The following is a 22,127-nucleotide window of genomic DNA, read 5'->3' as shown; positions in this document are numbered from 1 at the left end:
GACTGGGCGGTGTTTCGTTCTGTTGTGCATAGGGTTGCTATGGGTCAGAACCAACTCAATGGCACCAAACAACAGCAACATAGGATTTAGCAAGGAGTCCTGGAGGCACTGTGGGTTAGGCATCAGCTGCTGATCACTAGGCTGGCAGTTCCTGGCTGCTCCTGTAAAGATTCACAGACTTGGAAACCCTAGATAAGGGGCAGGTGAGTCCAAATTTATTTGATGACAGTGGGTTTGGTTTGGGGGGTATATGATCTAGTGGAAGAGATTCCCACCAAAGTGCAAAGGCTTATGAGAAAAGTTAGCTCTTTATTGCCCTTTGTTCCTTATGAGGAAACTCAAGTATTAGTCTTCCCAGGCAGGTGTGCCCTGTTGTTGTTGTTGTTGAATGCCTTCAAGTCAAGTCCAACTCACAGTGACTTTATATAACAGAATGAAAAGTTGCCTGGCCTTACCCCATCCTTACAATCATGGCTCCATTTCAGTCCATTGCTACAGCCAATATGTCACTTCACTTCACCTTGTTGAGGGTCTTCCTCTTTTCTGCTGACTCTCTACTATACCAAGCATGATGGCCTCATTCAGGGACTGCTTCCTCCTAATAAAGTGCTTCAAGTATGTAAGATATAAACTTGCCATGTTTGCTTCTCAGTAACGTTCAGTCTCCAAACTTTCTCCAAGACAGATAATCTCTCCTCTCAAAAAACAAACAAACAAAAACCCAAACCTGCTGGCATCGCACCAAATCTTGCTCATAACCCCCCTTTTGGACAGAGCAGATACAGGAGTAGAAAGCCTTGTCTTTCTCTTGCGGAGGAGTAAGTAGCTATGGGGTTCGAACTGCTCTCTTCGTGTTTAGTAGCCCAGCCCGTAACTACACCACTAGGCCCCTTCTTTCCTCCTGCCATCTAACAAATGTCTCCATGGAAACAAGGCTTTGCTTTGCTTTCGTTGTTGTTGTTAGGTTCTGTAGAGTCAATACCAACTCATAGCAACCCTATGTAGAAGAGAACAAGATATCACCTGGCCCTAGCCATCCTCAAAATTGATCGCATTTCCATTGCCACCACTGTGTCGATCCATCTTGTGGAGAGCCTTCTTCCTTTTTTATGACCCTCCATTCTACCTAGCATGAAGTTCTTTCCCACAGACTGTTCTGTCCTAACAACATATCCAAAGTCCTTGAGACAAAGTCTCACCATCCTTGTCTCTAAGGAGCATTCTGCTTGTACTTCTTCCAGGACAGATTTGTTTTGTTTTGTTATTGGAAAATACATGGTGGGTCAGGCGCACCTTAGTCCTCAAAGTAATATTCTGGGTTTTTTTTAACACTTGTGCAGCCATTTTACACAGCGCAATGCATCTTCTGATCTCTGAGAATTGATTGTAGGATCCAAGCAAGAAAAATCCTTAACAACTTTACTCATTCTCTGTTCACCATGATGCTACCTGCTGGTTACATTGTAAGGATGTTGGTTTTCTTTACATGGAGTTGTAATACATACCACAGGCTGCCATCCTTGATCTTCATCAGCAAGTGCTTCAAATCCTCCTCATTTTCAGCAAGGAAGTTTGATTCATCTGCAGATCTCAGGTTGTTAATAAAGAAACCTTTCCTCTGATCCTGGTGCCACATTCTTCTTCATAGAATCCAGCTTTGCTATTTGCCCAACATATGGATTGCATACATATGGCAAGACTTTTCTGATTTTCAACCATGTAGTATGCATGCCCTTGTTCTATTCACACAGCTACGTCGTACGCCATGGACTGGTTCCACGGCAACACAATGCAGTGTTCTGAGATTCCCATTCTTTTCAAGGCTATCCATAGTTTGTTATGATCCACCATGGAATGCCTTTGCACAGTCAATGAAACACAAGTCTTTCTGGTGTTCTCTGCTTTCAGCCAAGACTCATCAGATGTCAGCAGCGATATCTCTTGTTCCATGTCCTCTTCTGAATCCAGCCTGAACCTCTGGCAGCTCCCTGTCAAGGTATAGCGGCAACTGTTGGATGATCTTCAGCAAAATTAGATTTCATTAATCTGCCACATATCTACGTCCAACAGTCAATTCTCATTTCCTCCAAAAATCAATTCCTAAAAAGAAAATAAATTAAACCAGTGATGGTGGAAGAATGGACTGGGAGTTGAGCCCACATTCTAGGGAGGGCTGCTACTTCAACAGATAACCACTCTATAGGGAATACTATTCTCATGCCAAGGGGAGCCATCATGTTTTCCAGTGTGCCCTTGGACATAGGGTGCTTGTTTTAGAATAAACAACTCCTTGCTTCAGCCTCCCTTTCAAAATCATGAGATCCATGACAGTTCAATTCTGAGCCCAGAGCATTGCACTACCCCCATTGGTACCCTTGTCTTGGGCTTGCTGGACACTTCCCTGCAAAGAGACCAAAATGGCAATTTTCCTGGTTGCTCTTTCCTCCCATCCCTCGGGGCTCCTCCCTTTCCCATTGCTTGGCAGGGGCTTTGCCACTCTGAGCAGCCAAGCAGGCACCATTCTGTGTTCATTCTTGTCAGGGTGGTGGCACCACTCCCTGATTGTGAATTCCCAGGGAACGTTTCTGAGGTATTACTGTGCCTGGCAGCCTGTCGGCCCAGCTTCTCTCTGTTCCTTTCTATTTTCCAAACTTGTCTAAAGTTTTCTGCCCCTTTTGCATGGTTTCCAATATCCTTCAAGTGCATTATTTTTTTCTACTTAAAACTATCCAGATTTGGTCTTTGTTGTTCCCATCCAAGAATCCTGTGTACTGGAGAAATTTCAAATGTTCAGGCCTATCTTGATAAAACAAAATATTTTTTGAAAAAATATAAGATCTATTTCAAAATATGAATGATGGGAGCGTGTATGTCAATTTGAAGATGAAGGTGTCCCTGGTCCGAGCCATGGTCCTTTCAGTCACTTTATGTATACGCAAAAACTGGAGGATGTAGAAGGAAAACCGACGAAGAATTGAATTATGTCTTTGAATTATGGTGTTGGAAAACAAGAATGAATATAACATTCACTGCCAGATCTTTCTTGGAATAAGTACACCCAGATTGTTCCTTAGCAGCGGGGATAGAGAGACTTCACCTCATGTATTTTAGACATGTTATCAAGACGGACCAGCTCTCCTGGAGGAGTACAAGGTCAGTGACAAAAGGAAGGCCCTCAACAAGATGGATGGACACAGTGGACACCACATTGGGCTCAACCATAGCTATGACACCGAGCCTGGTACAGATAGAGCAGTGTTTTGTTCCATCACTAAGAATTGAAAGGGACTGGGCAGCACCTAAGAACAGCAGCACACCACCTATCAGAGTCCATGCCAGAGCCAGCTGTGAATGCACTTGACTACTAACGAGATGGAGGGCTGTTTGAGTCCACTTGGAGTTGTCTCAGCAAAAAAAGGCCTGGCAGTATATTTCTGGGAACACCCGCCATTGGAACCCCTATGCAAGCCTGCTGTCCCTTCACGCACACAGGTCACCACCATGGGCCGGGGTGACTCAGTGCCAACTTGTTCCCCCAATCTAAGGATGTTCTGTAGATAACCCGCACTGAAATTGCGTTTTCTTCTTTACCACAATAAAAATGTATGCTTCCATTTTATTCATTTCCCTTTGTGAGCATTTGGAAGACACAGACCTCCCAAAAAAAAGGCAAGAAAGAGACTAAGACTGATATGTTATTTCCATTTTGGGAACAGAAGGTCGGTTCCAGAACTAAAAATATTATTGATGGCTCCCAATGCTTGGGGTCATTCCTTGTGCCTATCCTCCACTTCGATGGCTTTTCAGTGATTAATCTTAGTCCAGCAAGTCAATATTTAATGGTTCTGATAAATCATCTCTGAGGCAAACACTAATTCATTAGTCTTTGCATGTCCAGAAAACAGCGATGTTCACATGCTTCAGAGCCAAGAATTCTGGAAGACCCTATTTTTATTATGTTTCTAGCAATGAAAATGCAATAGAAGATGCAAAGATGAAATATTTGTCTGATTCCAAAAAGGTGGGCTCTCCAGTTATCCCACACAATTTTAAAGAAAAATACATTTCACAAAAAGCCAACCTACCACCAAAGTCATAAAAAGATTAAATGGGTTACATTTGCTCTAGTCTGACATACATGTTTATTCTCTTCCCTCAGAACAGCTCAAGATTCGGTTTGGGTATGGTGTATGTCTTTATCTCCAGCCCCAAGACCAATGCTGACATCAAGGAGACACTGAATAGTTGTCAAATAAGGGGATGAGTGACCATGTAATTTGATATATTTTAGGTGTTCATGGGAATGACCCATACTATCCAAAAAAAACCTGACCTTTCAAACCTACCACCCCTCCACAGGAGAAAGAAGTAGCAGCCTGCTTCTATAAAAATGAAAGAATCAGGAACCATAAGAGGTAGTTGTACCCTGTCCTGTCACGTGTCTCAAAGTCAGAACAACTGAGTGACCTCTAGCTTCCTCTTGCCCCCTGCCCTGTCAACCAAGAAAGCCACTTCTTCTAGATGGTGCTACAGAAAGGGTGCACACCCATAAGCTGGCTTTCCAAGGAGTGCGTAGTACGAAGTCTCACTTCGGACACACTCCTCTTTGCAAATTCAACCGTAGTTTAGCCTACCCTAATCTAGAACTGTGTAGAAGAGCCTTCTTTTCAATGCTAGATAAACTGCTTGCCATCAAGTGGACTCGAACTCACGGCTTCATGTGTGTCTTGAGTTGAACTGTGCTGCAGAGGGTTTTTGATTGCTCAAATTTTGGAAGGAGACCACAAGACCTTTCTTCTGTGGCATCTCTGGGTAGACTCAAACGTCTAACCTTCTCCTTAGCAGCCGAGTTTGCTCACTGCTGGCACCACGGTTGCTCCTCAAAGGTATCTGAGAAAATATAAGACAATATTGATGTTGTGGACACTCAGAGAGAAGTGGTTTCGTGAACCAGCTGAAGTGTAAATGGGATTTTGTTGTTCATTTTTAATTTACTGCAAACTGATGGCAACACACACACAGAACAGCCCAGAATTCATAAAGGCTGAAATTGAGGAAGGAATCGTCAGGCCATCTAATCAGCAGTCTGATACCATCACCAGAGCTAGAAAATGAATCCACCCCGGCTTCTTAGCCGTCTGTGCCCTTCCCCGTGAATGGAGAGCGCCAGGTTGACAGGCCTAGTCAGGACTTTGTCCCAGGCCAGATGCGTGTTTGCTTCGGATCTGGGAGATCCGAAGGGGAGATGGTTCCAGTCGCTTCCGCTGGCCAGAAACGCTGGCGTGTGCATTCTCTCTCTCTTGTCAGAAAGCTCAGTTCGCCAGTCTGAGATCCAGAAGGCTTGCTGTCAGCAGATTTTCCCAATCCTCCACATAAGTAGTAAAAAGAAAGGAGGGAATCTGGACCGCCTTCATTTCTTGATGTGTGTCGGAATAAATACACGTGCGCATAATTCAAAATGCCATCTTTGCAGGGAAAATGGATGGCATGTCCTTTTGAAGTTGAAAGCACGCATCATTCAGCCTCTCCCCATGAGACCGAGAGTAGCGCTGCCTGCAACTTCTCGCCCCACAATTCTCCTGTATTTCATTGCGAAGTGATCTTGACTTGTAAACAGCCTCTCCTTGACTCCCTTTGAAATCGTGGGGATGCAACTCACGCAGAGCACCAAAGAGAGGCCACGTTTCCCCTGGACTTAATAACCTTATTAGGGAAAGCGTCCACTTTCTTAGTGAAAGTAAGGGGGGCAGGTAACCAACTGAAAAGTGAAGACCTCTCTTGAATCCATTACTCGTTTTCCCAAAAGAAATACTTCCCAAATGTTTCTCAAGGATCCAGTGCTGAGAGGGGTCCGCGGTAGAAATGAACACCCCCTTCAAAGAGGTCAATACAGCCAGGCATGCATTTTCCTGTGTGTTCGACAGCTGTGGCTCTTTGGCTAGGGCACATTTTGATGGTTGGAAGAAAGGGCCTAACACCACCTCCTCTCCTTTTCGTAAACAAGCTTTTGAAAGGGCAAACTATTTTCTCTTTCAAAAGTTTGTTTCTTAAAAAAAAGAAAGAAAACTGTCTTCCTGACCTAATTTTAGATATACAGAGCATGTTCTAAGATAATGCCAGGTTTCCTTTAGCCCCTCACCTGCCCTGGTTGTTGGGGGCCATTCTGTCATCATGACGCCCAGCAACCCCATGTGAGAGAGGAAAACCACCCCACTCAACTGCTAACTGAACGGTGGGCAGCCTCTCTTCAGGAGAAAGATGTTGCGATCTGCTTCTGGAAATATTGTAACTTTGAAACCTTGTGGGGTAGCTCTACTCTGTCACCTAGGGTCACTAGGAGTCAGGACCAAGCCAACATCACTAGGTTTGAAAAAGAATCTTAAGGAAGCACATCACCTGGGCCTTTCTCCTGCAAGGCCACTGGGTGGATTCAAACTGCCCACCTCTCAGGTAGCAGCTGAACATTGAACTGCTATGCCCTCAGAGCCCCTGCCCTTTGACTAGCCTCTCCTCACATTAACATCTTATAAATGCATGATGCATTTGTCACGACGAAAAAGGCAATATTGGTATGTTGCTGTCATCTAAACTCTAGCCTTTATTGATATCTCACCAGTTGACCCTTTAACGTCCATTCCTCTGTCTCATATCCCATCGGAAATACCACATTGTATTTTAGGTGAAGTCTTTCTTTCTTTCTCTTTTTTGTTCTAGCAGTAAGCATTGGTTATTTCCCACGGGTTCTGGGAGCACCGTAACTAGATGTCTCAGGCTGAGGTTTTCATTTGGTTGCAGTCAAGCTGAGCCTATACTCATCAGAAAGCTTGACTGGGACTGGATGATCCATTTGCTAAACTAACTCATGGCACTGTGGGCTGGATGCGTTCGATCTTCACCATGTAGTTTTCTCCATAAGGCTGCTAATCATATGATATTTCCCAGAATGAGTGACAGACACAGAGAGATTAAGAGCAATCAACATACCCTCCGTCAACACAAGAACACTTTGTTCTAACAAAGCAGCAGTTTGAGATGTTCACCCTCCTGATACAGTCGCTGGAGACAAAATGGGTACATAAACAAATGTGAGGAAGAAGGTTGATGGTGCCCAACTCTTAAAAGATATAGTGTCTGGGGTCTTAAAGGCTTGAAGTTACACAAGCCGCCATTCAGCAGAGAAACAACAAGCCCACGTGGATAAAGCACACCGCCAGTGCGATCATGAGGAGTCACTGGGACTGGGTAATAAGCATCAGAAGACACTTAACAATCAAATAAACAAAAACCTTTTGTTAAGAATGAGGGAGGTTGGAGCAGAGAGCCAAAGCCCATCTGTAGACAATGGAACAATCCCCCCACAGAGCAGCCACAGGGAAGGGATGAGTCAACCAGGGTACAGTAAAGAAAGCATAGATGGAACGCACAATATTTCTCTGATTCCTTGAGGCATCCTCACCCCCCACTATCATGACCCCAGTGCTGATTCTCAATGCAGACTAGACAGAACATGTACACAGGTATAGATAAAAGATGGGATCTCAGGACACACAGAATCCAGGAGCAGGAGTAGAAATAGTGTTACCAGAAGGGTGGGGGAAAGAGGGGGAGAGGAAGGAGAAAAGGGGGACCAATCATAATGATCAACACATAACCATACACCCTTCTCCAGGGGGAAGAACAACAGAAAACATGGGGAAAGGGAGACAGCGGTCAGTATGAGATATGAAAATAATAACAATGTATGATCTATCAAGGGATTATGAGGGTGGGGGTAGGGAGGGAGAAAAAGAGAAGCTGATATCAATGGCTTAATAGAAAGTAAATGTCTAAAAAAAATGAGGGCAACATATGTACAAATTCACCTGATGCAAGCTATGTATGGATTGCAGCAACCGTTGTAGGATTCCCCAATAAAATGATTTTTAAGAAATAAAAAAAGAGTGTGCTCACGCACAACAGAGAGAGAGCTGGAAGCCATAGTGAGCAGTGCTTTGTTGTGGCAATTCATCTCATTGCTAAACAAGTTCCACTGTCTAGGAAAACTGTTTTCCTATCACTTCCTCCTGAATCCTTATTCTGGCCCATGGAGGGCTTACCAGCAATCTGCTTATCCATCATGTTTAGTCCCCTAAAAGGGAAAATCTGCACGGATGCCAGAGTCCCCCATATATGCTAACCATTCCCCATCAGACACTGTTCTGGACATCATTTTGACACTCTCAAAAGAGAAAAAAAACCACTTGACACGAAGAAGTGAAGGCTGTTTAACCAAGGAACTGGTGATGTAGTGGATTGCATGTTGAGCTGCTAGCCAAAAGGCCAGCATTCAAAAACGCCAGCTGCTCTCCCAGAGAAAAAACAAGGCTCTCATCAATAGAGAGGTCTGCGGGACCGACCCCAATCCCAACTACTTGGACACCCCACCTCCTCCCCCCAAGAATTTGCTTGAGAGGACAACACTGAAGCTACAGCTCGGGGAGAGGGGCACGCCTGATCAGAGCACACAGGGGCAAACAAAGAGGGAAGGAGAGAGAGTGGAGTACATCTTGGCCCACCAAGCCCCGAAGACCATATTCCTGTTCAGAGCAGACAAGGAATAGAGAAGACATCCCTGACTTACCCATAGAACTAAGAGGCACAACACTAGAGACACAGTGTGGGAATTGTGCCCGACCTGACCCCACCACACCAGGGTGAAAGGCTAAAGGCATGCCACAGAGCACCAAGGGGAGAAAAGCAATGAAGTCCCCAGAATATGCCAAAAATAGACTTTGGGGCCAGGGCATGACACCCCATCAGACTAGACTGGAAAACATTCCTTAAAGGTCAAGAAACAGACCAGGAACTATTTATAGGCTTTTCTTTTTTGTTGTTGTTGGGTTTTTGTTGTTGTGTTTTGTTTTACTTTGTTGTTTGGTTTTGCTCTCTCTTATTTTTGTGTTTATTGTTGTCTCTGCATGTCTATCTAGATAAGATAGATGGGATAAATAATCCGGATAAGAAAACAACTGACGGATGGTTCCAGAGGGCCATGGGAGAGGCGGAGGTGGGAGAAAGGAAGCCCAGGGACAAGGGAATAACGAGTGATCTAACATTGATGGCTAGGAGGGTGTAGGATGCCTGGTAGGGCTTGATCAAGGGCAATGTAACTGAGAGGAATTACTGAAACGTAGTGGGACAAGAAGAAAGTCAAAGGAAATAGAGAAAAGAACTAGTAGGCAAATGGGCATTTATATATAATGATAGGGAAATATATATATATATACACACATATGTTAAGTATCAAAGTAGCAGATGGACATTAGGCCTCTACTCAAGTACTCCTCCAATACAGGAACAAATTGTCCTAAAAACCTGGCATTCTGGGATGCTCAGCTTCCCAACATGATCGCTGAAGACAAAATGGGTGCATAAGAAAATGTGAGGGGAAAAAAATGATGGGTCCCAGCTATCAAAAGATATAGAGTCTGGGGTCTTAAAGACTTGAAGATAAGCAAGAGATCATCTAGCTGAGTAGCAACAAAGTTCACATGAAAGAAGAACATCAGCCTGTGTGATCATGTATCAGGCACCATCAAAGACTCAACAGAAAGTCATATCAATGTGAATGGGGGTGCAGAGTGGAGACACAAAGCCCATCTGTAGACAATTGGACATCCCCTCACAGAAGGGTCACAAGGAAGAGCTGAGCCAGTCAGGGTGCAGTATAGCACCCATGAAACATACAACTTTCCTCTAGTTCTTTAATGCTTTACATACACCCCACATTCATGACCCCAGTTTTATGTTACAAATCTGGCTTGACCAGAGCACGCACATGGGTACAGATAAGAGCTGGAAACACAGGGAATCCAGGATAGATAAACCCCTCAGGACCAATAATGAGAGTAGCAATACCAGGAGGGGAAGGGGATGGTGGGAGGAGAAAGGGGAAACCCATCACAATGATCTACATATAACCCTTCCCAGGGGGACGGACAACAGAAACGTGGGTGAAGGTAGACATTATCAAGGGTTCATGAGGGAGGGAGGGAGGGTGGGTCAAGGAGGGAAAAAAATGAGGAATTGATGTCAAGGGCTCAAATTTAAAAAATGGTTTGAAAATGATGATGGCAACAAATGTACTTGACATAATGGATGGATGGATGGATGGATTGTGATAAGAGCTGAACATGATTTAGGAGGGGAAAAAAGGTTACTATCTTGGAAACCCACAGGGGTAGTTCTACCCTGTCCTGAAGGGTCACTGTGAATAGGTATCACTCAATAGCAGTGAGGTTGGTTTGGGGTTTGTAGTACCTGGGTGGCTCAAATGGTCAAGGCATTCAGTTGCCAGCTGAGAAATTGGTAGTTTGAGTCCATCCCCGAAGACCGTGAAAGAAAGACTCTGTGATCTCGGAAAAGATCAGCCATTGAAATCCCGCTGGAGAACAGTTCTGCTCTGGACATACATGGGAGTTGCAGTGGGGATGGAATCAACAAGGTGGCGACTGGCTGCTTTGGTCATCTTAGGAAGCTGGGAGAACAGTTCGAGACCCTTTGATCTGGTGCCTCATGTTGTGGTGACCCGTATGTGGGAGTATCTGTGTGTGGGTGGACTCACCAGGAGATGACTAGAGGAGCGGTGTTTCGGTTCCTAAGACTGTTGAAAATATGGTCTTAGGCACCCTGTGAAAGGGTCGTTTGACCCCCCAAAGGTGTCGTGACCCCAGGTTGAGAACTGCTGTGTTAGATAACTACAGGAAGACTCGCCACCTTACAAATGGAAGGAAGTGGTATTGTGTCAAAGATCCCACCTGACAAGGCTCAACCATGGGTAAGCCTTTATATAGTGTTCTAGTTATAGCAGAAACGGGTTGGTTTGAAGCTGGAGCATTCTCACAACTAGGGAAAGGTGAATGTTCATTCACTAGGGCTTCTCCTCAGGGTGACTGCCTCTAGGGAACATTGCATAAAGACAAGAGCTACAATGGCAAGTAGTGGGGAGGGGACAAGAGCAAGCGCCCTTGGCATCGAGAGGGTGGAGTCCAGGGCTGCTGCTAAACGTCCAAAAATGCATAGGGTGGTCCCCCGGACAAAGTCTGGCCCCATTGAGAAATTCTGGCTTAGATTAGAGTCTAAAGGGCCATTTCCCACCCTGCCACCCAAGTTTCTCTTTATATCATTTTTCCCCTCGTTTTTTAACTGAGTTTCCCTCATTGCCTATGAATTCCTTTGGTTTGCCTTCTCTGGGAGTCTATTTTTCTGGTTCAAGTAAATAGTGAGGCAGCTGTGGTTGGGAACGGCAGAGAAGGTGGTGCCAATAAGCATTCCTTCAAACTTTTCTCAGCAGGTTTTCTCCTTTTTGTTTTGTTTTTGTTTTTTAAAGATTTAAAACACTCGGGAACCTTCCTTTCAGGCCTAGGATGTGGTTTCAAACTCCAAGACGTGCCAGATACTGTGATTGGGTGCATCAGCCAAGGCTTAGGGCTCTGTGGGGACCTGCAGTGCATTTGAGGAACAGGGGGCCCAGTAAAATGGCCTCGATTTTGCAGTAGGTTTTAGGAATCACCGTGGAACTACCCACCCAAAGAGCAGGGGCCGGCTCTGACCAGTTTGCATTCTCGGGGCTAGTGCTTTGCCTGTGGCTACCGCAGCACCAGATGAGGGCCGTATCCACTGCACACATACAGGAATTCTTTCTATTTCTATTTCCAAATCTCAGTGCAGGCAGTCTGTTCACCTTTCCACTCCTGTATGTGGGGCAAAGTGGGGTCAGTGGTAGAGTCATTGCCTTCCAATTGGGAAACCTGGCTTTGATGCCCAGCCAATGCAGTGGAGGCTTGCACGCTGCCATGATGCTGAACAGGTTTCAGCAGAGCTCCCAGCTTAATAGGGACTAGGCAAACAGGCCTGGCTATTGACTTCAGAAAAATCAGCCGAGGAAACCCCTGTGGCTCACAATGGTCCAGTTGACAACAGATCTTGGAGATGATGCAGGAAGAGGCCAGTTGCTATGCCCTACCCCAGAGTTCCGGATTCTGCAGACCTGGGGTGGGGCTCAGGAATGTGAGTGTCTAACAAATTCTCAGATGATGCTGCAGGCACTGATCTGGGAACCTCACATCTCGGAAATGGCTTTTGGACATGCATTTATGGAGGTATGAACAGAATTGTCCCCAAACATTGTCCCAACTAGGGCCAAGCCAGAAGCAAGTGAAATGTATATTGATAACTCACTGGATATGTTAATTGCGGTGTAGTCATACAGGAAGGAAGCTTGGTTGCACAGTGGTTAAAGCACACAGCTGATAACTGAGCAATTGTAGTTCTAAACCACCAGGAGAACGTTGTGGTAGTCTACTCCCAAAAAGATTCACAGCCTTGAAACCCCTATGGGGCAACTCTACTCTGTCTATAAGGTCCAATCTATAGTGTCTATAGAATCCAACTATGAGTTGGATTTAACCGGAGGGCAGTGGGTATAGCCATATGGGATTCTCAAAAGGGTGCAAATGATTCAGTTCACCCACTGCTAACCAAAAGGCTGGTGAGTCCATGCTGAGGCTACTCTGAAAAAACACCCGGTGATCTGCTTCTGAAAATGTTGCCATTGAAAAGCCTACTCTGACCCACATGAGTTGGAAATGACTCGATGGCAGCTCATGGGCTGGGTAGACAGCCCTACACGAGCAACTAGGGGGCTGGTTAGACAGCCCTACACGACAACAGTGGATGGCAATCAGAATGAATGTGCTCCACTGCCTAGCTTCTCAGGATGAACCTCCCCACATATTGACGAAGCAAATCAACAAAGCAAAGACAGAATGCCTACCACGTGACTCCATCTCTACAAATGCAAACACAGGAAGCATGAAGCTATTGTCATTACACGCATTCACAGAGAGTAACATTCTCAAGAAAAATTGGAAGAGCAATTTCCTGTGAATGGGAGGGAGAAGAAGAAGATGTGACAGGAAAGTCACAGGGTACCAGTAGCTGTCAATATCATAACTTGGATATGGGGGAATCTGCCATCTAACTATTCTATAGATGACTTGTTCATAGTGTAGATATTTGCATCTGTATTTTCTATAATTTGTAAAATTTGAAAAAAACATCCCCCCTCCCTATGGTAGATACCCAATTTCGTGTCAACTTGATCAGTAAGTGGAGGGGTAGAGACTGGTCTGTCAATCAGGTCACAGCCTGATGAGGCCTCCCTTTGGGCGTGGCCTTCTCTTGAGGATTCTGGGAACTTCCTCTCTCTCTCTGCTTCACCTTCCTGTTGAAGAGCCACACTCAGAGAGTTGGAGAGGCCATGTGGAGACCCAAGACAGTGCTGGGATGCTTCCAATGCCATTAAATCCACAAGACTTTGCACCCGCCGAACTGTGATCTTCCTGCATTTTCCATCATTGCATGTACTTCCTGAGTCTGAGGAGTATGGTCCAGCATCTGGGCTAATATCGGACTTGAGGACTCGATCTGGACCGGGCTGGGATGTTTTTTTTAGTATACAATTGCTCTTTAATATAAAGTTCTCTCTTATAAACACATGTGTGTGTCTGGATTTGTTGCTCTAGTCTACCAGATGAGCACACGCTCCCAGATAATACTCCCAATTTTATACACCTTTTGATTCTTTGACAACTTGTCAAGTTTTCAAATATGTTCCTTATGAAAAAAAATATTTTTAAGTTCTCAAGCTTTCATTTTGGGCCTAACAATTTCTCTGGATAAACAATTAAAAGGGAGGTGCTATCAGATTATTGATTTTAAGATAATTTGGTTACAGGCCAATGCATATAGTAATATGAGCTAGTGATGAATAGTTATAGAGTAAAAGTCTTGTCAGGCCTAGCTAGATATCAGGTTAGCAGCTGAAGTAGTTGTTACATTTCATGTCTAGCTATACATAGGTAGTCATGGTAAAACCGGTTGCCATCTACTTGGGTCCAACTCATGTTGGGCCCATGAGTGTCAGAGTTGAACTGTGCTCCACGGTGCTCTCTTTCAGCCCTTGATTTCTTATAAGTAGATTGCCAGGTCTTTCTTTGAAAATGGATTGCTAGTTGCCTCTGGTGGACTCAAACCACCAACCTTTGGTTTAGCAGCCAGTCACATTCATCCTTCACACCACCCAGGTAGATATGGTGTATGGGTTGTACTGTGTGTGAGGGGCTGTCAAAACTGCTTTGACTTATTGGGACCTTGTGTACAACTGAAGGAATCCCTGCCTGCGCAGTCCTGTGCCATCCTCATAATTGTTATGTTTCAGCCACATGGTAGGCTCTCATAAATAGACCGTCTTTAAACACAAACAGTATGGACCCAGATAAAGGGATCAGACACTCTATCCCATTATGTAACTGTCCCCTATACAAAGCTCAGGACTTCCCGGATGAAGACTCATAGGAACTGTTTCCATTTCATGGCAGGAGAATCATTTTTGAACTTTTTTTAAAAAAGAAGAGAACTTGAATGTGCCCGTGATTATATTATGATGTTCTTTTGCCTCCAAAAATTCAGGAAGGAGGAGCTGGCCACAGCTGCGGCCCCTCGAGGATGCCAGGAATGTGCCTCTCTCTTGAAGAATGCTTGCTCCATCTTTTCCAGATAGTAGTCTCTGGCTTTTAGATTTGATAGGGCTGAGTTGCTTTCTTTACTACAGTTTGTAGTCTCTCCTTTAAAAAAAAAAGTAATCCTCCAATAAACAATAATGTAGTGCATACATACAATGGAACACTAGTTACCCAGTAGGAAAAATGAAGTCCTGATACATGCTAGAGTGGGCATGGAACTTGAAGACCTGCTGACCTATGGCATAGTGCTTACATTCTGGGCCATAAGCCTCCAGATCAGCAATTCAAATGCCCCCAGCTTCTTTCTGAATGAAAGACAGAGCTCTCCAATTCTGTGAAGATTTAAGTGTCAGAAACTTACAGGGGCAGTTCTGCCTTATCCTATAGGGTCTCTGTGAGTCGGCATTGACTCAATAGTAGAGAGCATTGTTATTGCTTAGTTGAATATTTTATGACCTCACTTAATAAAAAAGACATGAAAAGACAAATATGAGACCAAAGTTTATTAAAGGTTACCAGGTGTGTTAGGGTACTTTAGAGAAACAAATCCATAGGAACTCTTATATATAAGAGAGAGTTATATATAAAGGTTAAGTGCACATCAAGAAAAGGTCCCAACCCAGTGCTGCCCAAGCCCACAAATCCAACATTACCCCATATGTCCGACACCAATTCACCAAGTCCTCGTCCATCTCACAAAACACACACAATGATGTCGACTACAGGAGGAAAGCCAAATCAGTGAACATGTAAGCATCACAGCGCTGGCAGGTGCTCCAGCACCTAGGGCTGCATCGGGGTAGGTCCAAGTGGCTTCTTCGGGATGTCTTGCAAGAAGTGAGCCTTGCCAGCTGAAGCCTGGTGTGACCATCACAAAGCAAGAGATCCAAGAACTAGAAAGGCGAGGCTCGTCAAGCCATTTATCTCTCCGCCTTCAATTAACCTCACATGTGTTTCTCGGCCGGGTTGGCACAATAAACTTTAACTACATCACCAGGAAAGGAGGAGTGGGGGGGGGTAGAGGAGGTTAATGATGATGGGGGTGGGGGGAATCGCATTCACGGTAGAATGACATAGAATGTAATTGGTTGCTGTCCATAAGTTGTACACCTGTGAAAGACTAGATTGACAAACATTGTGCGATGATATTTTTACAATAACAACACCAAAAAGAGTGGCTACTGAGGCAGTTCATGTGGAACAAATCCTTTCATGGGATTCGGTGGTTTCATGGGACACCCCAGTTAATTGGCCGTATAACCTGTTGAGTGTTTCTGTTCTACCTCCTAGTTTGTGGTGTAGTGCCTGGGGTCTTCCAAGCTTGTAAGCTGCCATCAGTGGCACAACAAGTGGTTTCCTATATTCACCTGGAGCAACAGTGGAAAAAGGAGGGCCAGGAACAGAAGTACTATCTGGAATGCGTGGATCATAGCCTGCATTTCCATGAGTCCAGAAGGACTGGAGTGGTGCCCAGCTACCATTACTGGGCATTTTGATTAAAGATCCCATAGAAGAATCCCGATCAAAAGAGTCAGTGCAGAACAGACTTTCAATTTCTCATGGATGCTAGAGTTTCTGGTGAACCCCGGAAAAACTTGGCTTGAGATCATTAATCTTTTAACACTTAAACCGACTGAATATAATTTAGCGAAGTTATCTTAAAAGGTCTGCTTTGAGCAGTATGCTCTTTTCAAAGCTATCTGTATGGGATCATACGGACAACAGCAACTGGAAAGAGACCAGAGAGGAACATGGGGGCAGTGAGCTTATGTTAATGCGGGAGGAACACTTCATACAAGGAGGGGGAGAGAAGTTGTACAACTCAAAGAGTGTAATCAGTGTCATGCGGTGACACATGTAGAAAATGTTGCCTTGTGTGTGTTTTGTTGTGTATAGTCTCCACAACAACAAAAGGAAAAACATTTTGAAGAAAACAAAACTACACACACACACTGCCTTAATTCCCCATTGAAACATCGGTGTTTGCTTGCATCATGAACTGCCACTTTCCCTATGTGCCTTCCGTATTGGCATGTCCCACTGGTGCAATTGACAGCTGCATAAATCTAGAATGCCTTCCTATAATGATCAATGCCAATAGTTCATGATGACACCCTAGGAATGCAGTGGAAGCTGCCCATGAATCTGGGTGGCATCTTTATTATTTGACAAATCCAACAGACGTATTGAATACTTTAGTTGAAACTGCCAGATACTAAGAGGATACGTGTCTTCTTTAATAAAGTGAAAAGTTATAAGCTATCCAAATGGCCATGTATGAGGGAACGGTTCATTAGCTTGTTATACAGCCATTTTGTCCACCACCTATCTGTCAATTTGTCTCACTGGGGTGGCCGGCATGGTGATATGATGCCAGAAGCTACGTCTCTCGTGTGTTTTACATACCAGCAGGATCACCTGTGGTGGAGAGGTTTCCGTGGGGCTTCCAGAATAAGATAGAGTAGGAAGAAAGGCTAGGCAATAAATTTCTTAAAATCAGCCAGTGAAAACCCTTATGGGTCAAAGCAGAAAATTGGCCAAGTTAAGTCTTGGGAGATGAGTCTCCTAGGTTGGAAGACAGTCATGATACACCATGGCCACAATGATAGAATGGAGCAGAGCATCCGATATGAAGATAGTGTAGGCAGCACTATGAGTTGGGACAAGCTTTATGACAACTAACAACACATATTTAAATAACTACTATTATGCAAACCCCTGGGGGGAAAATAGATGTGAACTTTACTGATTTGTGTTAAGCTCCCTATAAAGCACTTTATTAACATCTTCTCAATGATTTTTCACAATATTCTATAAAGTCACTCCTATTCGATAAGAGAGGACACACAGACTCAGCCAAAGACAAACAGTAAATGATGCAGTGACACTTAGAACTGAGCTCATGGACCCCACATGTGGTCATTGATTGGTTGACACTCATCTCCTGGAACTTTGATCCATAGACATAGCACCCAGGAAAAGACTCATGTGCTTGTAAAGGTCAAAGGTAGTCAAAGGGCAGTAGGAAATGATTTCCAAAGGAGGACCGTTTCTTGTTTTGTAGACTGAAACAAAAATTGACCACATGGTTTTGTGAGCCATCCAGGTTCGGGATGTTCAAGTCATCTCTGTTAGAAAGAGCAAATGAGGAGCAAAGTGAGTGAGAAACCGTAATTTGCTCAAAGATGGTCATGCAAAATATCGGTATGCTCGTTCCTAAATCATCTCATTCCCCTTACAGATGGACAGAAGCGAAAGAAATCTTTGAGAAAGAAACTGGATTCCCTCGGAAAGGAGAAAAACAAAGACAGAGGTAAGTGAAGTAAAGCGAAGGCATCATTAGGGAGCGTGATAGGTGCCCTCAGTGGCGTTTGCGAAGTGCATAGATGTATGCGGTGGAGCTCTGTCACGTAAGCGGGCTGCTGCAATGGAATGCCGCTAGGGGTTGCTTGGGTCTGCTCTGTTCCTGTGTGTCTGAGTGACCCTGTACTGAGTGACGAGGTCAACTGCTTTGCACAGGGTGCAACTACAGCCAAGTTTATGGTTCCAATTAGGATTCTGGCCAATCAGCTATGCATAAAGGGAATCTGGGTTGAGTAGCCATGGACGGCATCTCTAATATTAACCAGCTGTCTGGCAAATCCAGACCATTAGGCTGGGCTGGGCATATGTGCAAGAGTTTGGCTTTGCCTACCATGACTACTGGAAAGAAACAGGCTCATACTCATGGGTTACTGCAGATGAGCCGTTCTCAGTATGTTTCTATTAGATCACAGAAGGCTCATGTCTGGCCCTGTGCTTACCTACTTACATCTTGCAAATTATGACACTCTTCCTCTTCTTGCGTGTAGCCTTCTAGGTTTATTTAGGAAATGACTTAAATTCCCCCACCCCTTTCTGGAGTATATGGTGTCATTTTCAACAAATAGTCATTGGGCCAGCCTATTCAATGGACACTTGGCCTCCATGGGCACAGCCCAGTTTTTTGTGACCTACTTCTCTGGCCTGAAGCGCAATGATTGGAGAATGCTGCTATGACATTTGGTTCTTTGGAACAAAAATAGAATGTGACCATTTTTTTTGAGAAAATGAAATTATTTTATTCTATTTGGATCAATAGTGAAAACCCATAGAAGTGGCACTTGAAATCAGTGGACATATTTACAAATGGAAAATGTGCTACTCAAGACTTTAACCCTTTTTTAATCTCAAAAGGGACCGGTCTGTCAATATTCCTTTTGTTTTGTTTTCCACACAATACTGCAGCAGTCAGCTGGAATACATGCCCCAATTCCCTCTTAAGCAGAAGGGACTTTCTGTCTACCAGGGGATCTTTGAAATGTTTGGAGATAGTCTGGTTTGGACCAGTTCTACTGGCATCTAGTGAGGAGAGCCTGAGGATGCTGCTGAACATTCTACAATTCATAGGAGACTCCCTGACACGAGAAAACTATCTGGTTCAAACAGTGCCAAGATTGAGAAACCCTCCGTTAAGGCAAATACAACATTTTTCCATGCCTTCACATTCTTTATCTCCTTTTTCTTCCAAAGAACCCAATGCCATGACCTCTTGGGCAAAGGGCCAGATATGGATGTAGAGACTGAGATTGATGGTGTGGAGTTGGCCTTGGATTATAGTGGTCAGATTGCACCCTTGCATTATTTATTTTTAAAAATTACCTACATCAGACCAAATGGCCAAGGGCTATTTTAAAGCCTCGATGAAGGTTGGAGGGCAATGAGCTGCAGTTAATGAGAGTGAAACAACTAGAACAGAAATAACAAGAACATTGGCTCAGTGAGAAGAATGTAACCAGTATCATGATTTATTATGTCTTAGAAGCTGTGGAGTAGGAGCAGAGTTTGCTGTCTATAAAATAAAATAGGAGTTAAAAAAACCCTATGAAGAAAGAGCTTGAGTGACTTGAGACTGTAGATGAAGAAAGAGTGTAACTGTGCATTTTGGCTTTGGAAGAGCCTTGTTCAGCTATGCACAATATTCACTGATTCAGTATCATCACAAAGAAGCTAGAACTTAGCGATAGAGGTAGAAAACTTGCCATTGGAAGATAAAGCCATCTTCCTAAGATAGTTACCTTCAGAGGGCACAAACAAAAGGTAAAAGCTCAAATCATTCTTCGCAGGACCGAACTGCCACTCTGCCAATATTCTTCCCACTCTTCCGTCTCACTGAAAAGTGTTCAATGTCAACAAATTGTAGCATGGCAAGGGCCCCTTCCCAGCTCAATAGCTCCAGTCCTTAATCAGGGCATTTCTAAAGCCTGTGAGTTAATTAATAAGTGAGGACACTGATGCACATGTCATGTTCTCATTAGGCTGGCTGCCCACATGATCTAGTAGTTAACCTCAAATCTGAAAACAAAAAGGGAAATATGCCAGTGGTGGCCAACCTTGACTTCTCAATAGAATCACTAGTAGAACTGCTCAAAAATGCCAGTGTCCATATCTCCACCACATAGGGACTGCTGGTGTTCTGTGCGGCTCCAAAATGGGTATGTTGAGGCTTTCTGCTCCCTTAAAGATGGAACAGTCTCGGAAACACATAGGGACAGATATTTTTTCCTCTATCCTATAGAAACACTATGCTTGCTTATCGACTCAGTGGCCGTGAGAGTGAATTCAGATGGCCAATGTCTAAACCTGGTCCATCTTCACCAGGGTACTTGGCAGGACGCATGGCATCCCGGGTGAAATTACTGCTAGAGGAAGGAAGGTGATGCCTTCTGCAGCCACCTTTCACCCTTGTCTGCTCAATTCAAAGTGATGTCATTGGGTGACTTGTCCATGCCCTTGTCCTGTAATAACTTGGCTTTTAAGTCTCAAGCCCGTCTATTCCTCTAGTAGAGCACCTTTCACGGCCTCGCTAGCTGAGAGCAGGTCTCCAGGTGTATCGAATGCCCTAAGGGCATCATGCTGGCTGTTATCAGTCTTGCACATTGAGACTTGTGTGAGCTGGGTCCGTTGGGGACTGCCTTGTTTCTCTGCCTCTCTCAAGTTTCGGATCCTATTAGGGAAGAATATTTGTGTTTTCCTTCTCTAACAGGCATCTGCTTGACACAGGTTCTGACTTTCCCCTTACTGTACAGTGGTCCCCCTTATCCACACGGTCCTGTTATCGTACCCCCAGTGGATGCCTGAACCTGTACATGGTACCAGACCTTAGATACACTATGATTTCTCTTACACATACATATGTCAAATACCCAGGGCTCCCTAGGCCAAGCTGCCGCCCAGCCAAGGATGAGGAGAAGGGGCAGGAGCGGGAAATGGAAAGATTTCATCAAGCTGCTCAGAATGGTGCACAATTTAAATATTTTTGGACCCATGCATGACCACTGGTGACAAACTCTGGAAAGCAAAACCATGGATAAGGGGAACGGATGTCTTTCTTTTTCAAGTGGATGTCTTCTCTCACTGCCGAGTCAATGCTAAATCATAGCGCCCCCATCGGGCAGAGTAGAACTTCCCCCTGTGAGTTTTCAAAACTGTAACCCTTTATGGGGGTAAAAAGCCCTGTATTTCTGCGAAGGAGTGGCTTTGAACTGCTGACCCTGTACCACTATACCACCAGGCTCCTGAGTGTATTCTAGGATGGCAGTATCGCTATTGGGGTTTAAATACTCATGGTGTAGAATTTAGGCGATTCTTTAGGACAGCGGTTGCCCAATTCATAACAGTAGCAAATTGACAGTTATGAAGTATCAACGGACATAATTTAATGTTTGGGGGGTCACCACAACATGTGGAACTATATTACGGGGTTGTGTCATTAGGAAGGTTGTGAACCACTGCTCTAGGAAGTACCCAACTGGCAGGGCTAAGCAGAATGAGCATTTTTGCAGGAGATGATGCTTGGACGTTCGCAGAGGAGGGAGGTCCACTTGTACTTGCTGTCAGTGAGCATTACAGACATGGTCAGGGAAAGTGTTCAACGGACCTGTCTGCACTTTTCAGACCCAATCATACTTCCACAGGCTCATCGGAATGCTGATTGAACACTCACAAGTGTGTTGCCTACAGGAAGGCAGGTTCTGGATCATTCTAGTGAAGTGAGGAAGTACCCAGCTTGAAGACAAAGGAGTTGGGTGTTTTTGTTATTGCATTGTAGCTTTGATGTTTAAACCCAGGGTACTCTAGGGTTAAGTGAGACAGAATGACATAGCATCATTCCTGAACAAACAGGCCAGTCTCTGTCACCCCTGAGAACCCTGACTTGGATTCGGAGAAGCAGGGGGGGTGGGTGGTGTGCAGTCCTGGCCCGGGCATAATCTGTTCACATTATTTCCTTTTCGTTCAATATTGGCATTTGCATTCATAACCACTGCACGTGTGAAAAAATGATAATCAGTTCAATCCAGTAGTGAAAGAAGGAACACAGGAAACTCTCAAAGACCTTTACTTCTGGGTCAGTGGCGAATAAATAGGAATCAGATTTTAGAGTCAAGTCATGCTCCCAATACAGAGCATGATTCATAAATGCTGGATATGCCACTCTGTTAATTGATTCAATCACTGTGAATCATGCACTGAGTTTTACTTAAT

The 22,127-nt window shown here is 44.4% G+C and overlaps 1 protein-coding gene across 2 annotated transcripts in view; it reads left to right on the top strand.

Moving 5' to 3' along the window:
- ARHGAP6 (Rho GTPase activating protein 6) overlaps nt 1-22,127 on the top strand; it is a 517,936-nt gene that overhangs the window by 427,029 nt on the left and 68,780 nt on the right. For both annotated transcript variants that reach the window (XM_075539194.1, XM_075539195.1), the window contains exon 3: nt 17,806-17,877. In XM_075539194.1, the coding sequence (XP_075395309.1) occupies nt 17,806-17,877 (72 nt within the window). The remainder of the gene's footprint in view (nt 1-17,805; nt 17,878-22,127) is intronic.

This window comes from Tenrec ecaudatus, chromosome X, assembly GCF_050624435.1.
Source record: "Tenrec ecaudatus isolate mTenEca1 chromosome X, mTenEca1.hap1, whole genome shotgun sequence".
Classification (NCBI taxonomy): Eukaryota; Metazoa; Chordata; class Mammalia; order Afrosoricida; family Tenrecidae; genus Tenrec; species Tenrec ecaudatus.
This window is presented reverse-complemented; position numbering and strand designations above follow the sequence as displayed.